The 16104-nt window shown below is 30.2% G+C and overlaps 2 protein-coding genes across 2 annotated transcripts; one reads left to right on the forward strand and one right to left on the reverse strand.

Annotated features, from left to right (window-relative positions):
- Positions 1–91: 91 nt before the first annotated feature.
- LOC132739009 (uncharacterized) lies at positions 92–2795 on the reverse strand. The gene is made up of 3 exons (XM_060726646.1): positions 2594–2795; positions 566–871; positions 92–165 (listed from the first exon to the last, which is right to left on the reverse strand). Exons 1-3 carry the CDS (start codon positions 2694–2696, stop codon positions 92–94), a joined length of 483 nt encoding a protein of 160 aa, XP_060582629.1. The 5' UTR covers positions 2697–2795.
- Positions 2796–6148: 3353 nt separating this feature from the next.
- On the forward strand, positions 6149–15528 carry LOC132739011 (uncharacterized). The gene is made up of 6 exons (XM_060726649.1): positions 6149–6260; positions 9049–9360; positions 11467–11781; positions 13094–13369; positions 14297–14602; positions 15171–15528. The coding sequence occupies exons 1-6, from the start codon at positions 6149–6151 to the stop codon at positions 15518–15520; spliced, it is 1671 nt and encodes a 556-aa protein (XP_060582632.1). The 3' UTR covers positions 15521–15528.
- The last annotated feature ends 576 nt before the right edge of the window (positions 15529–16104 follow it).

Below are 16104 nucleotides of genomic sequence, written 5' to 3' on the forward strand. Positions count from 1 at the left end.
GGATATGTCTCACTTTCCTATTGTCATTGTCACGGTTAGAGACGGGAGCCAACCGCTGTATAACACAGGCAAGTTCGAACATATATTATCCTCAGCAACAATACAGTCTCCCTTTGCAATTTTCTATGTTTTGTAATCCAACTATTATAGGTGTACTTGGTGGTTCTGAAATTTGCAAAATAAATATTAATTGCAGAGAATTTAATGACGGTTTTTAAGTTTCTATATCAGTAAAATTTTATGACAACAAACCTATGTATACCCTTAAGTAATGAATAATACCTCTAAATATCATCAGGAGGATTAATTAAAGCACTAATGAATATGAAAACCACTTTTAAGAAAATTGTTCGCACATTATTTTAAAAGGAAAAGGGGTTCGTCATGAATTGTGTTTTTTTATTTTTGCTTTTTTTTGAAGTTTGGGCACCCCCAAAATTTTAGAAGTTTTAAATAGATTAAACATTTGGGGGTATCTTTAATGGGTTTTCATACAAAATTTTATTTCTGCATTACTTTTCCAATGATTCAACGAAATTTAAAAGTTTTAGACACAAAAACTAACCTGGTAATTTGACGGTTATAAAATTTGTGTATAATAAGTTTGCACCGCAATAAACACCATATCGTCCATTCAGAGGTACACTGAACATGTATATTGTCAGCACGTATTTGTTATTTTGCTCTTGTGTCTGTTCATAAGTACCATTACCCATTTGTAACGCCTTTGTACTATTGTTGTCGGAGCGTACCCAGTATGGTTTAGTATTTTTCGTTACGTACTCTGACGGAATATATTCAATTTCTACGGTCCCATGTTTTACCACATTCTCAGACTTGAGCTTCACTCGTCCACAATATGTGCCTATAGCTAGTAATACAATAAACTAGATATTAACGGGTGTTAAATGAAAAACTATTCACTATTTTACTGTCATTAAAATGATTATACACGTAAAAGACATATAATGATTATAGCGAAAACTAATTCATTTGACTCTTAAAGGTACTCCACTGAGATAGAAAACAAGAGGACCATGATTTCCCTTATATCGCTCACCTGAAGATAAATACACTTAATGACAAGGAATAAGTAATATTGTAAAACAAAAACGAAAGCAGATATAAAATCTAATTTTAAAACTGGTATGACCAAATTCATATTTGTATCTGAAATTCTGCACGTTTAAACACTACTAGTTGCTATAATTGTTAAAAGAAAAAAAAAATACTAAAACGCCACTGCTTGCCATTTGGAGTATGTGCAGAGTCAATGGTTACTATGAGAGGTCACTGAGTGGTAGAGGTCTATTAGATGTTTCATGCAAACAATCAAGGTTTTAGCCTCCAGGGTGTTAAAGAATAAGAATTTTTACTGTTGTTCCCCCGGGACTGGCCTTTGAATTATTTTTTGAAGTCCATGCTAAATATCTATGATATAGCTCTTGACGTTTTTGAAAAGTAGCCTTTAGAAAAACCAATTTATTAGGAAAACTTGTAAAAACCTGTGGCGAGGCCAATCTTGACCGAATGGCTATAAATCTTTTATAGAGGTCCGCAAGACAATGTTTCTTACCAAATATCTAAAGCCTCTATAGAATAATAGAAGATATTTTAGTTTTTGATTTTACTACATACATATTAGAGAAAAGAGACGCCTTGTGGCGTTTCCAATTTTGTCCCCAGGGCTTTTTTGAACGCACTTTGTAGTCACCAACTAGAAAATGTTTTATGCTAAATATCTCAGCTCTAGCCCTTTGAATTTTTGAAAAGGATTCTTTCAAAATTATTTTTCTTTTGGCTTTCATATTAGAACAGGACAAAACTTGCATCGTCTCATAACAAATGTTTTGATTTCGATTTCCTAAAATAGGCAGTCTAAATCAATATACGTCTGCAATTTCCATAAAAATTTGCTGTGATTAATGCTCTTATGGAATCACTCTTCTCAAGATCTTTGACCACTTTAATAAAAATCCAAATTACACTTTAACCTAGATATAACAGAATATACTTCCAACAATTTTAACACATTAAAATTGATTACATTTTCATCGATACACTGCTCGATACCACATTCAAACCAACCTGAGATGTTCATATTAAAAGTATGAGTTACCTACATTTATATTTTGAGCCAACAGAAATTAGCTGCCTCGGATTTAGTGGCACGTGGGAAATACATCTACACTATACTTGAACAGTTACACATAGCGCGTTGATCAATCAAGAAAGTATAAACATGCTTAATATACATAGGCAATTTAAAAACTATCCCGTTACGACTTGCTTGGTGCCTATAAATAAGACAGCAATACATATGCGGTTTTTTAATATTGTACAAATTTAAAAAGTCCAAAAAAGCACTCGCAAGCATTAAATACAACAAAAATACATGAAAATTGCAGACTCGGTTGGACTGAGTCTGTCAATGATCCCGAAGACCAGAAGAACAAAAACAAACTGAAATGAAGTGCGGTAAAACCATGTAAGTAATATTTTTTATAACTGGTCAATTAAAAGTCCATTACAAATATGTATTTAAAGCACAGCATATCAGAAAATGCTTTAATAAGATAAACCTCAAACTTACCTATTCCAGGTATGATCGCTGTAGATAATATAACCGAAAATGACACGCACAGAGAACTGACAATCGTTGACATTTTAGAACATTTAGAGTCCTTTAGAATCATTTATAGTAATAAAATATAAAATAAGAAGAAAAGGAAGAAAAATTTATCCTCATGTTATTATTCATCCGGAGATTTAAATAAAGTGAGTGAGTAGTTTCACGAGTTCTTTCTAATCGTTTTAAGTGTTACAATGATGTGACATCCGGTTAACAATATAGACTTCACCGGATAATTATTATCACATCCTTTTTAGTCAAAAACCCATTTAAAATTACCACATGTAATTAATAAAATAATTTTTATATCAATACTATAGACATGCATACACACATACTATATTGTCATTTACATATCATGTTAATTGCTGAATAAGAGCATTCGGAACTGCCTCGGCTATTATCAATAATAACCTCGGAAACAATACGGATTGAAAGAAAGTAGTTCTACCACGTGGTCACAGATGTAAACAGAATCAGAGATAATGTAAAACGAATGTGTATATTTGACATCTTATGTCTGTACTCTTTTGCTTGAAAATAAGTCTGACTTTAAATATGCCCACTGATGTTCAATTTTAAACAAATCCGACTAATTGTCAACAGGTTGGCTTTTTGTACTTTCGGTTTTACAACACTTTCGGTTTTACAACCATAATAATAAATATATAAATAATGTATGGTTTGCTTTAGTACCTATGAGTTCACTTATTTTAGGTGGACTTTTACTTCATATATTGGAAATAAACTTGTCAACAACTCCCAGCATTAATTAACTATTTGTTTACATGTTTAGTTTCTTAGCGTAGGTTAGACTGAAATACCGCATCCGTTCTGTGTTTTCATACTATTGTGTTCGAGGTCCTTATCCGAAGACTGACGGAAAGGGCCGAGTAGTTGCGATTTGAATAAGAGCACACTAAAACATACATTATAATACAAAAATGGTTATCGCGAAATAAAGAACGCCAGTTTCAAAGCAATCAAGAAATTTATCGATGTAATAAGTTAAATACAATGCCAAATATTATATAAGAAATGTCTAAGTGTTATTTTCACAAACCTCACATTGTTTTACTTAAATTAATTTAAATCTATTAATGTATTATTTTTTTGGGCACTAAATGGCTTTACTGTACCGTTATCAGTACGGACTAACTAGTTCTTGAAATAGTTGAAATAGGATATGTATACCTTTGAAATCCTTGGGTCTTTGAAGAAGACAATTTAAAATAAATTGATTCTTATATAATGTCGACAGCGGATTAATCCAGGATACTACCAGTTATTCTTTTGCTTCGTTAGGATGTCTTTACTGTAACAAATTATTTTCAATTAAATTAGAACCATGAAGTGAAAAACATGGTTAAATAAAAAGCACCGTTACGTTGGATCTCTTTTGTTTAGGTCACATAAGAAAGATTGAACAAAAAAGAACCGATTGATTTAAGTAGAAAAGTTGGCATCGAATAGACGATCCATGGATTTGAAGTCAGATTGTGCTAGCTACGAATCACTATGCACGCTATGTTGCATATTGAGTGAAAAAAGGAAGAGATATCTACTGAGCGTGCTTGTTCCTCCTCAGTCACCGTGTACAATTTCCATATACTAAAGTAAGTGCATGAAAGCGGACATGTAAAATTGTATACCAGTTTGTTGTCGTGCAATATTTATCAAAATAGAGAAAACCGGAATCCATAAAGAACGCCCGAAAAGGCATAATTGAAAATATTGCAGGCTCAGTTTGATTAAGAATGCTCATGCTTCCTAGCACCTCTTGAGTAGAATTCATTTTTTAAAATTAAAATGTTGAAACTTTGCGTTAAAAAACAGCCACAGATGTGTTCATATGGCGGTTATCATATAATCGTCAATGCGGTATTTTTGTGCCATTCCATGAAAAGCGGCGTTTTGTCCAAAAGTAAAAGAAAGCGTGTACCCTAAACGAGAATAACAAGGGGTTGAACTAAACAAAATTTAATTTTTAAGGTTGATCAGAAACCTGCATATCACTGTGACTAATTATCAATATCAAGATAATTCGACGAATATTGATATAATTATCTGAACTATATTGAATCAGTTGTTTTAAGGATGTTTTGTGAGGTTTATATTCCCAACGATATTTTATATGGTATTTAGTCAAGGCAGACCTCACTTTTCAATCAGGCATAAGCATGCACATGAGGGGAACAATACTGAAATCCCAAGAGTAAGCTTACTTTAAAAACTTGAACATACATTGGAAGTATTGAAATCAATGGAAGTTAACTCTTTGTAAGTAAGCTTTTCCTGAGTTCAATATTTCATTAATCAATTGATCTAGCCATTTGTATTCAGTCTCATTCTTCGAATATATCTATGCATAACTGACTCTTTATAATTCGTTTTTATTTTTCATTTTTTATCAAACTGACAACGTTTTAGTGGAAGTGATGCTAGCTATGGTTGAAAACCCTTAAAATAATCTACTGATAGTGAATTCTTTTCCATTTATATCAATGTATATTATATAAATAATTATATTTTTCACTTGTTTAATAACATTTTCCTTATTCTGGTACTTATGCCAGAAATACATGATAGGGAAAGAACGAGAACAACGAGGAAAACGTTGTGTATCAGGAAGTCTAATAGAACATTAGCACTGCCTTTATTAGCCTCATAATGTATTGACATATAATATAAAACATAATTTCCCCTTTTTGGGTTTTAAAAATAAATTTTATTAAAACGTATTTTTGGGCAAATAATAAAAAATCATTTTTCTTTTTTTTCGGATTTTTTTTAAATTTTTTTTAGTAGAAATGTGTGGTCACGGGAAGGGGAAGAAAAATTGCACCCTTTTTATTAATTGCAAAATTACTTAAGAGAAAAGGGCTACGTTTTCAAATGAAATGATGATTTTATGGTTATGACAAGATAATAAGGGATACAACAATGGTAAAAACAGGGGATGATGGTGATGATGATTATGATGATGATAATAAATGATAATATATTTTATTCTTAAGAAAAAAAAAATGATTTTTTGGGAAAATTTTTGAAAATGAAACCATCGAAAAAAATATGAAAATTGATAATAATCAAATAAAATTTAAAAGGGAATAATTGTGATGACCATAGTGCTTTTGATGATCACGAGAACTAAGTCAGCGATTATGATAATTTGAGAAATGCCGGTGACGATGATGATAATATAATGTAAATAAGAATTTTAACCTGTTTTGAAACCACAGTATCAATCAACTTTTGCTTTAATTTGAAAAAAAGAAAGAAACCAAACATATATAAAAATGTTTTATTACAGGTATTATATTTTATTGGTTACTTACATAGTTTATATATTAAGACGCATGTTAATTTCAGGCGTGTTGTTAAAGACTGTTTTTAGTACAAACGGTAGATGACTACATCGGACATCAGCAGACGACAGAGAATGGGACACCATGCATAAGATGGGATTCTCCCTCCGCAATAAAAAAATACTTACACAAATGACGATTTCCGTGGATGCTACTGTATTCAGATGCAGCCAACTTTTGTCGTAAAGTTGGAAAGGATAAACTCTGGTTGTTGGACGTCAAACAATGCCATTCGGGCACATGTGGAATTGAAAAATGTGGTAAATAAATAATTCGCGATAACTTACATTGTTATTACATAAAAAAATTGCTGAATCTAAGACAATACAATGTAGATTGTATTGAATTGGGTGCTGTATTTTTTTTTTTTTTTTTATAAAAAAAATTTTTTTTTTTTTTTTTTTTTTTTTTTTTTTTTTTTTTTTTTTTTTTTTTTTTTAAAATTTTTTTTTTTTTTTTTTTTTTTTTTTTTTTATTTTTTTTTTTTTTTTTTTTTTTTTTTTTTTTTAAACGGGTTTAGCATTTTGATACGTTTAATTGATATTAATGTAATAAATACTGCATGAATCTATGTTGATAAGATATTTATTTTGCGACCTTTTAAATTTAAAGTATAGAAAAAAATCCCTTATTCCCTAATTTGTTACTCTTAATAATAGCCTAAAACTATTTAATACCTTTTAATTTTGAATTTCATGTAAAAAGCAGCTTATCAATTTATAATATAAATAATAGTGTAATTGCAGTTTAAAACTATCGAATGGAAAGAGAAATAATAAATATACCAATTTTGTTTTGAATGTCATAACTTCTATTACAAATTGTTTCACATCAAGACTATTTATCAAGAGGCGTTAAGCATATACGTGTCTGAATAAAATGATTACAAAACAGTACAAGCACATGTTTGCTTCTAACATAAAGAAAATAATATATTCAATTCTAACCTCAATGAGCTAATTTTCTTGAAAATCAATATGATGGAGCTAAAAAAATAAGACGCGGCCGAAATACTCACGAACAGACCATTGTCCTTTCTTTATTCTAACTAAGCCAGTTTCAACGGAAAATAACGACATAAAATCGACATATAACGTGACATCCATAGTTTGGGTATGTAAGTGATAACATATCCTACGAAATAATTGTGGTTCTCATAACACCTTGTTTTAAATAATTTTTCCACAATCATTAATGTTTTGTCCTGAGTTGAAACGTATTAATGAATTCATTCTCCTCATTATTTTTTGCCCTAAAATTAATGTAGAAGTTTTATAGCTGAAATTTTTTTGTATCGCACTACACTGCACTGTACTGTACTGTACTGTACTTTACTGTACTGTAGTCCAAGATATAAGTTGTATACGCTTGTAATAGTTGATGTTGTGCAAGAGTAACGTCTAAACAATATCCGTCTTAACACTATGATAAAATAATAATAGTAATTACAAAAAATGTCTAATATCTTCTTTTAAAAGCTTTATCAAAGGTTTAGCCTGTATTTGCCCAATTGCATACATAACACCACTCAAATCTCGAACCGTATATTTATAGCATTTGAATCAAATACATGATCAAACTTTTGAATTTGCGCCATGTCTTTGACGTAAGTGGTTTAAAGATCGATTCCAAAATTTGTGCACGGAAGGAATTATCGTTCAAAAATACTTGTTTTAAAAACCCATATAAATTCTTGCAACCAATAAATCAGATAATTCGGATAGGAAGAATAAAGAATAACTTTTTTGTTAGGAGGTTTAATGGGCAAAATTACTGAAAGCGCACCCATATGCCCAGTCTATTGTTTTCAAGTTTTTTGGACGCTTTTAAAAAGAAGGGGGAGGGTTTTGGAAAAATTTTTACTTTAACAAGAACATATAAAATGTGAAAAGAAAATGTTCAAATAAAAAAATGACATTTAAAACAATACAAAAAGATTTTTGAAGAAAAGCAAGAAAATGTTGTAAACCCCTTTCTATTTCTTCAACAAAGGAAATTGTTTTAAAAATTTTAAAACCCATGGGGATTTAAACAAACTTAAAATTGATTTTAAAAAGACAATTATAAACCCAGAATAAAATAGACATGTCATGTTAATCAATTACATCTATCATGTATCTAATATCTATTGATCTTTAATTGCTATTATATTTATGCTTGTGTTATGTTAAAGCGTGTGTGCTTAGTTGTCGAACCTGTACAACTGTCCGCCGGAAAAAGGGTCAGTGTTTTGCTCAAATGACTCTACTTTAGGGATTTCCTACAATACATAAATTGTTAAAGCTTATTATATCAATTGTTTTACAATCATTATGGTTTTGTAGACATAAAATATGTTGAATATTGTTTTATTTTTTAAATAGATTTCTATATATTAAAAGCAGACGTAATTAGAGCTCCACAATAAATATGATTTTAAATCTAAGTGAGAACCAGATATTTCAATAATGAATATCTCACATGTATGCTTCTAGCTATGTATGAAATTCTGAAGAAGAAAAAAATGTATTAATTCAAATATGATAACGGTCAGAAACCCACCCACATCCTGTTCATATAAATCAAAATTGATTGTCAGATTTATTTTCAATCATAATTGTACCGAAACAGACTGATTCTTCATTTGCATGTCAAATATATTCTTTTTAAATTAACGAAGATAACATTCCCTGTTTCTGTTTTCATCTAAAAATACGTGGTAAAACTACGTTCCATCCGTATTACATGTAACTCCAAGGGTATTATAGATAATAGCGGACGACGTTCCGATTGGTTTTTATATTGTGGTTATGTGTTTATGATGATGCACTATGTATAATATCAATAAAAATGAATACTATTTTTGTTAAAGCTATGTTGTGTAAAAGGATATATAAAAGATTCCGCAATAGCTATTCTTCATATATTTATAATTTAAATCGTTTTTGGTTGTTATTTTTCTTTATTCAGCTCCTTACAAATGAAGTTTTATGTGATCGGTTATGCACATGATACTTTCCAAGCGTCAATTTACATGTATATATACCGTTGTTTCTAATTTCTTTACAGATAATAACTTTGTAGAAAAATGTGGAAATTTGAAAATAAAGCAACCAGCTTTACTTGGCAGGAACGTCACTTTTACTTTTACACCGGACTCATATGATCCAAATGCAATTCTGGAATGGCAACGTGCAGCTGAAAGAAACCCATGGTTTACTCAACCCTTAACATACAAGTTCACACAGTATAATGAAAATGGAACATATTACATGGTCCTAACAGACAGTTTAGCTACAAATGATGAAGTTAATTACCGAATACATTATTACAACGAAAGCAGGCGCTGTCGGATGGAAACAGGAAAACTTAAACTTGGTGGTATGTTAATAGTAATGTTATTTCTTATCAATTGCATTATGCAAGCCATTTATATGGCACAAGTTAGTAATTAAGTATTTAGAAAACATAAAAATGTGAAAGCGATTAAAGCCATTTTACAATTTCAAGAACATTTTTGATTTTATGGCTGTAGTTCATATTCATTGTCATTTAGTTTTAAATGAGTTGTGCTATATATATATATATATATATATATACCGGAAAATCAGTAATATGGCAAATCATCAATATAACAGCAATGTAGTTGAAACCCAATATACATTGAGAATCAGTAATATGGCAAATCATCGCTCTTACTGACACGAATATACGGGGATAATCAATAATATGGAAAATCAGCGATCTAACAGTAAATGAAGTTGACGCCAATATACTGAGATATTCAGTAATCTGGCAAATTATCGATTTAACAGTAAATTGTCACAAATATACTGGGATAATCAGCAGCAATCTGGTAAAATCGATCGAACAGAAGTCGAAACCAATATACAGGGGGTAATCAGCAACGTGGAAAATCACCGATCGAACAGCAATTATGTTGAAAACCAATATACGGGGTATCAGTAATATAGTGAATCATCAATCGAACAGCACTTGTTATAAAGTAAAATATATCTCATGCGTGCAATGATGAAAATTTACGCTCGCAAAAATATAAAAGAATTTAAAATGTCTTATTTGAGGCATATACAATTGTAAAAGTGTTTTCATAAAGTATCACGTGCGGCACAAGGAAGTACTTCACATGCCAACATTCTAAAGAAGAGATGAACCTGAATCCACTTAAACAGATGTTATATGATTAATGTTTGTAGAGAAAGCTTTTATCCATTTTTGAAATTTAAGACCAAACAAGTTTCATAACCATCGACATTAAACTGAAATACGTTTTGTAAACCTGTTTCAAATAGCTATTGAATATAAAGGGAAAACTCCTAACACAATGAAAAGAAAACCCGTAAAAATAACTTATAATCGTAGGAATTGACATTTAAAAAAGGACAGAACCTTCAATCAGGAAACTTATTAATACACGATGTAAAAAGATATGTATTAAAGGTAGCAATATTATGACATATGACATAAAATCGTTTATTACTAATTTGGTTTCATTAACAGAAAAAAGACATTTTCCGTTCTGTTCTTTGATATTTCATCCTTAAAAATATGAAATGATTTAAAATGTATAAAGAAGAACATGTATTCATGGCATAATTTTTATTTTGGCAGATGAAATCAAACGGTTACGGTAAAATTTTGTTGACGAATGTTGTTATTTTTGTAATTGTTTTACTGTAATTTTTATTGCATATCTGACAGGATTATCTACTGTTTACTACGGTCCTTGACTTAGAACCTGTCTAACACACCCATGTAATTTTAAATGACGTCATTCCAACGCGCCTTTTATACATGAATTCCGTTGTTAGGATAGCGTCATTGTGCCATTATGAATTAAGTGATAAATTAATTCGCTTCAATAAGAACAAAGTTCTAAATGAAAATATTAGTTAAGTAATTTCTTTTCGTTGTGTCATCAATTTGTAATATGCGAGAAAAAGAATCAAACACCGGCTGTCCTCACAGACAGGAATATCTTTCTCTCGGATAACTGTTTAGCGGAAATACGGCAGAACCTCTTTACCGCCGTAAAAAGTTTCCCTTGAGCTAGATATTCCGGTCTTTACCGGCAGCTCGTATAAGACTCCTATAGTATTTGTTAAATTATTTGCCAGTGGAAATTGTATGAACGGTACTCGATATCTACATATGAGTTTTTTTTTCAAATCAATCAAACCATGTCTGTTGTAGGACCAAAATTCAAGTGACTTAATTGAATAGTTATTATTGTTTGATGATGATTATTGTGTATGTTTTCTGTATTGTTCAGGAAAACACATTTAGGTTTGTCATTTGTTTTTTTCAATGGCATGTCTTTTATGTGTAAAGATAAAATCATTATTATACTCCTTGCATAGGAATGTGATTGTGATTCTATATAATATAGAATTAAGAGGATGAATCAAACTAGCATCACTATTAAGTTATAATTTGTCTTAACAAATATCATGTACTATTTTTCAGATAACCCAAATAATCCCTGTGGGTTTGTTTACCAGAGAAATGAACGTGTACCAGAGGGCGGTAATATATATTTAGAATATTATCCGTCTAAAAATGCAAACCCTGTCAATTATTTTACTCTCGAATGGGCTCACTCAGACACTGGATATGCGCCTTTTACAAAGTTTGAAGGTGATATTTACAAAACAGATAAGACAGAAAATGGGATGAAACTACTTACTATTCCCATGGCTAACATCAGTATGAACGGATATTACAAAGTTAAATGTGGCAGCAATGCGGGGTTTACAAATACTGTCTCAGTGACTGTACTAGGTAAAGAAATAAAAGATATCATTTTTTATTATAATAGTATTAAAATAAATAAAACGATTAGTAATCTGTAAATATGAAAGACATGAAAAACGCTGTTTTGTGGCGTTATTTTTTTACATTAATTTATAAGCACTACACTACACATTTAAAATATATATACACTTTCCATAGTGAAATAGTTAGCAGCTAACTATTAACGTACACAATCCTAATTGCAGTGAAAAGGTTATTAAAGATATACTATGCTCATTTTTGGGTAAAATATTTTTATCTTAGAAATGTATTGAAATTCATGAAATTCTTACTGAATATGTTTAATTTGAATAAAATAATGAATAAACTATGTATAGGGAGCTGCATTCCCTATTACGGGTTAAGTAAAGTTGGTCTTTTCTTAAAAAAACTGCCAGTTTTTTTAATGACACTATATATTTATATTGTGACCACCTGTAGCGTGTAGAGTTCAAAACATAACATATCTACTTTAAATGAAGTTGAAACATGTTTATTTCATACATACAAAGAGACTATGTAGCAATTATAAATAGTTCTAAAAATAAAATTTGAGCATAGTATATCTTTAAATTTTGTTAAATTTGTGTCGTTTCTAATTCGTAATTTCACAAACACGGTGCTAACAAATGTTTTAGTAAAGGGAAGATTGGTAGTCATGTCGAAATTAAGGCAAATTCCAATCTCATTATCATTCTAAGCTGAAAAATCATAAGCGTATGAGAAGCTTACAAAAATGTTCGGAATTTAAAAAAATAATTTACTAATAATGTATGCATGTAAAAATGTAAGAGACTGAGTTTAAAGTATCATATAATATCTACATGTGCATTACTTTTGATATGTTTCCATTTCGTTTAAATATGTTTTAGCAAGCAAATGTGTTTTCACTACAGCGTATTGATATTTCAAAACAAGGATTCTTTTTTTGCATTTCACTGCGTCCAAAACTCATAGCATCAATTTTTATACAAATGCCAAAAAAAAAACAAAAAAAAACTAAAAAACAACATTAAAAAACAGAAACAAAAAAACCCGTTTGAATAGGACATTATAATTGTCATAATCGTGAGAGAAATGACTTGGATATTAACAATCAAAGAGTATCTTATGTTCGCTTGTTTCTAGCACATGTACACTGATATATAGTATTGCATTCAATTCAAAGTTGGTTCAGTGTGAATTACACATATACAAAATGTGTAATTTACATATATGTATATTAAATTCATGCCTACATGTATTGACTAACATTTTTAAATGCTTTTGCATAACATTAGTGATTTGTATATGTTTGTAGTGCGACCAAGTGCGCCAGCATTCACAAATCTACAGGACATTGATGAATGTAAGGAATGCATTGTTGGTTCTGTCAAAGAGAACATTGAAGTTCATTGCAAGACAAGTGGCGGGACGTCACCCGTTGATGTAACATTGACAGTTGGAGACAAGCAAGTCAATAGTTATATGACACGTATCATACTTGATAACCGTCACCACAATACAGTCACTTGTGCTGTAATGAATAGTGCATTAACATCACCATTAATCACTACTGCAAAAGTGTATGTTATACGTAAGTTATATTTTATCATTAACATTTATCCGTTTATATAGACCTTTTATATTCATGGACGCTTTACAGTTCCTTATAAAAATTGATACCAAAATTGATTAGGAATAGAGCTAAATATGTTTCCATAGAATAAAACTAATATAATGTTTAACTAATCGGAAACACGTGTATTTCAAAATGCTTTTAGTCGGGCTATTTTCTGTCGACTCGAAGATGAAATGTAGTAATTGTTAGAATATCAAAAATATTGTAGCACACCAACATTTGGCTTTAGTACCTTCGAGTCGACGGGATGTTTACAACCCCCACCCCCGAAAAAACAGGTAAAAAACAACAACATTCGAATTGAGAGTATTTCGCAGGTGAGCGTTGATGTAGTATCCCACTATGGATAAAGTCGTTACAAAATTGATCAATGTTCAAAGACCAGTTGCGGCGTGTTTGAAAATATTTGTCCAAAAGCAGTTTTCACGCGCTATTACAAAGAACTTTTTGTGTGCACTATAAGACTTTTTAAAGTATTAAGTGCTAGTAATGACGTCAACAAATCAAATGACGTAAACATAATTGCAACTCGCCCGGAAATGCAAATTTTAATTCCTTTTGTCAAATCACTTTCTTGGAATGAAGAATACTGTTATTGTTTTATTTAGTGCTTCCCCTTTCATAATGAAATGTAGCAATTCTTTGCAAATTTATTGACGTTTTTTTCAAAGGGGAAAGATCACCATAATTATATGCATTCTCTTTAAATTCTGATTGGTGTATAACATAATATTATTTAATAATAATAGAGACGTGCAGCTTTCAATACAATAAAATTAATGTGCTAGTTCTAGACGAAATTTTAATATTTAATTTATTTTTAAATCTAGAATATTGGTGGAATCTATATAAACTATACTCTATTTTTTATATTTTCTACAGAGTCTCCTGTTAAAGTTGTGTTATCAACACCAAGATATCTAAAACAAGGGAGTCCTGTTAACATTACATGCCAGAGTCAAAACTCAAGACCTTCACCGATGGTTTACTTAACCATTTCCGGTATAAATGTGTCGTCTGCTGACACAATGCCTACATTCAATAAAGAAACTTTGTTATACAACAACGCTACCACCTTGACAACATTCAAACGAGAATGGAATGGAAAGGACATCATCTGTTGTAGTTATAATAAATGGTACAAAAAACCTAGATATTGTTCCAAACCGGAACAAGTGAACTTTCTATGTAAGTTGTTTTTACGCTAAATTTAGTATTTAAAGGGAAACACATATATATCAACATTTCTAATCATCTATAAGTTCTTAAAACAGAAAATGAATGCCAAAAATAAAAAACCCGCACTTTTATGATGAATAATTGCTAGTCAACTTACTACTATACATGTATCATAAATGAATGGATTTTGCCGCAATTTGCTTTGCTTATCTTTTATTATAATAGTACATGTAAATAGATAAATTTCTAAAAAGTTTTAAATGGCAGTATTAGTGGGAGATCATTTAATTAACATACCTTTTACAACTAAAACAAGATTCAAAGTATATCTCATTTACGTTTAACTACAAATTTAAAGAAATGTGGAATATGTAATAAAATGAGCAACAGGATAAATATAGTAGTGTGCATTAAGTATGTAATAATATCGGATTGCAAATGAAAGCCTGGAGACATTTTTCCAATGAAATATTTGGGACATATACTTACAATAATATACAATACAATTGTTCATAAATTAAAGTAATTGATTTCATGTGTCAAGTCTAACAATCAATAAATATGTGATTTCTTTCAGTTCCTCCATCTGACATCAAACTTGAAATCAAATTTGACTCGGTAGATCCACTTCATATGTATGCTGTATGTACCCTGAACAATTCAAATCCGGTTTGCAGAGCTAATTTTACAGCAGCCAGCAGAATCATCGGTTCAGAAAAGAACTCAAGTAACACGAGTCTTCCGCATGGTGCGTGGAAAACAAAGTATTTCGTTCACTTGAATGTCAATAAAAAAGATGATGGTAAAGATGTTACATGTGCTGCCGTTTGTGCAGACTTCCAATACCTGGAACTTAGAGACACAAAAACAATAAAAGTCCCATGTAAGTTTATACACAATTATTTATACAAAAGTTGCACAACTTAATTGGTGGACACTTATATAGTTTCTATTGAAAAAAAAAACACAATTCAGTTCTTTGATATAGAATGATTGCATTGAAGTTAAATGTTTTTAATTTTTATATTTTTTTCATAAACATTTGTAATTGTATATTATCGCATGACGTTGCTGCTTCTTTCTATGTAATATTTATAACCATTATCTACGTTTTTCTTTATAATTATTTCTTGAACCTTGTTTATTAAGATTTTAAATGACAGCTTATGTTAGACCATGCACATTTTTTTCAAGTAAGCATGATGATAACCTTTTACATTATCAAACAACCTAGATCATTTTTCATCAAAAATAATTAAAGATATTTCTAAAATATAAAATAGTCAAAACCGATTTAAAAAAACGAAGGTTTAAAGGGGAATTTCCAGATATAAAAGCTATTTAATAATAAGAAATTTAAACAATAAAATGATAGATACAATTGTAGTGTTTTGATTTGGATCTTTCAATCTTTTGATCGTGTTGATTAAATAAGCAAGCACTTTCATGAAAGATTCTTAATAATATATTATACATGTTAGCTCTCAGCGTATTTACAAGATAACGTGCAT

Source organism: Ruditapes philippinarum, unplaced genomic scaffold (genome assembly GCF_026571515.1).
Source record: "Ruditapes philippinarum isolate M1 unplaced genomic scaffold, ASM2657151v2 ctg8752_1_1_1_1, whole genome shotgun sequence".
Classification (NCBI taxonomy): domain Eukaryota; kingdom Metazoa; phylum Mollusca; class Bivalvia; order Venerida; family Veneridae; genus Ruditapes; species Ruditapes philippinarum.

Bases quoted from the DNA above. Each gene is read 5' to 3' on its own strand.
- LOC132739009 (XM_060726646.1), bottom strand. From the start codon at position 2,696: ATGATTCTAAAGGACTCTAAATGTTCTAAAATGTCAACGATTGTCAGT. The intron at 872-2,593 runs GTAAGTTTGAGG...TTGTATTACTAG, and splicing joins AGCGATCATACCTGGAATAG to CTATAGGCACATATTGTGGA. The intron at 166-565 runs GTTAGTTTTTGT...TGCAAATTTCAG, and splicing joins TATAACCGTCAAATTACCAG to AACCACCAAGTACACCTATA.
- LOC132739011 (XM_060726649.1), top strand. From the start codon at position 6,149: ATGCTACTGTATTCAGATGCAGCCAACTTTTGTCGTAAAGTTGGAAAG. The intron at 9,361-11,466 runs GTATGTTAATAG...ACTATTTTTCAG, and splicing joins AGGAAAACTTAAACTTGGTG to ATAACCCAAATAATCCCTGT. The intron at 11,782-13,093 runs GTAAAGAAATAA...ATATGTTTGTAG, and splicing joins TGTCTCAGTGACTGTACTAG to TGCGACCAAGTGCGCCAGCA.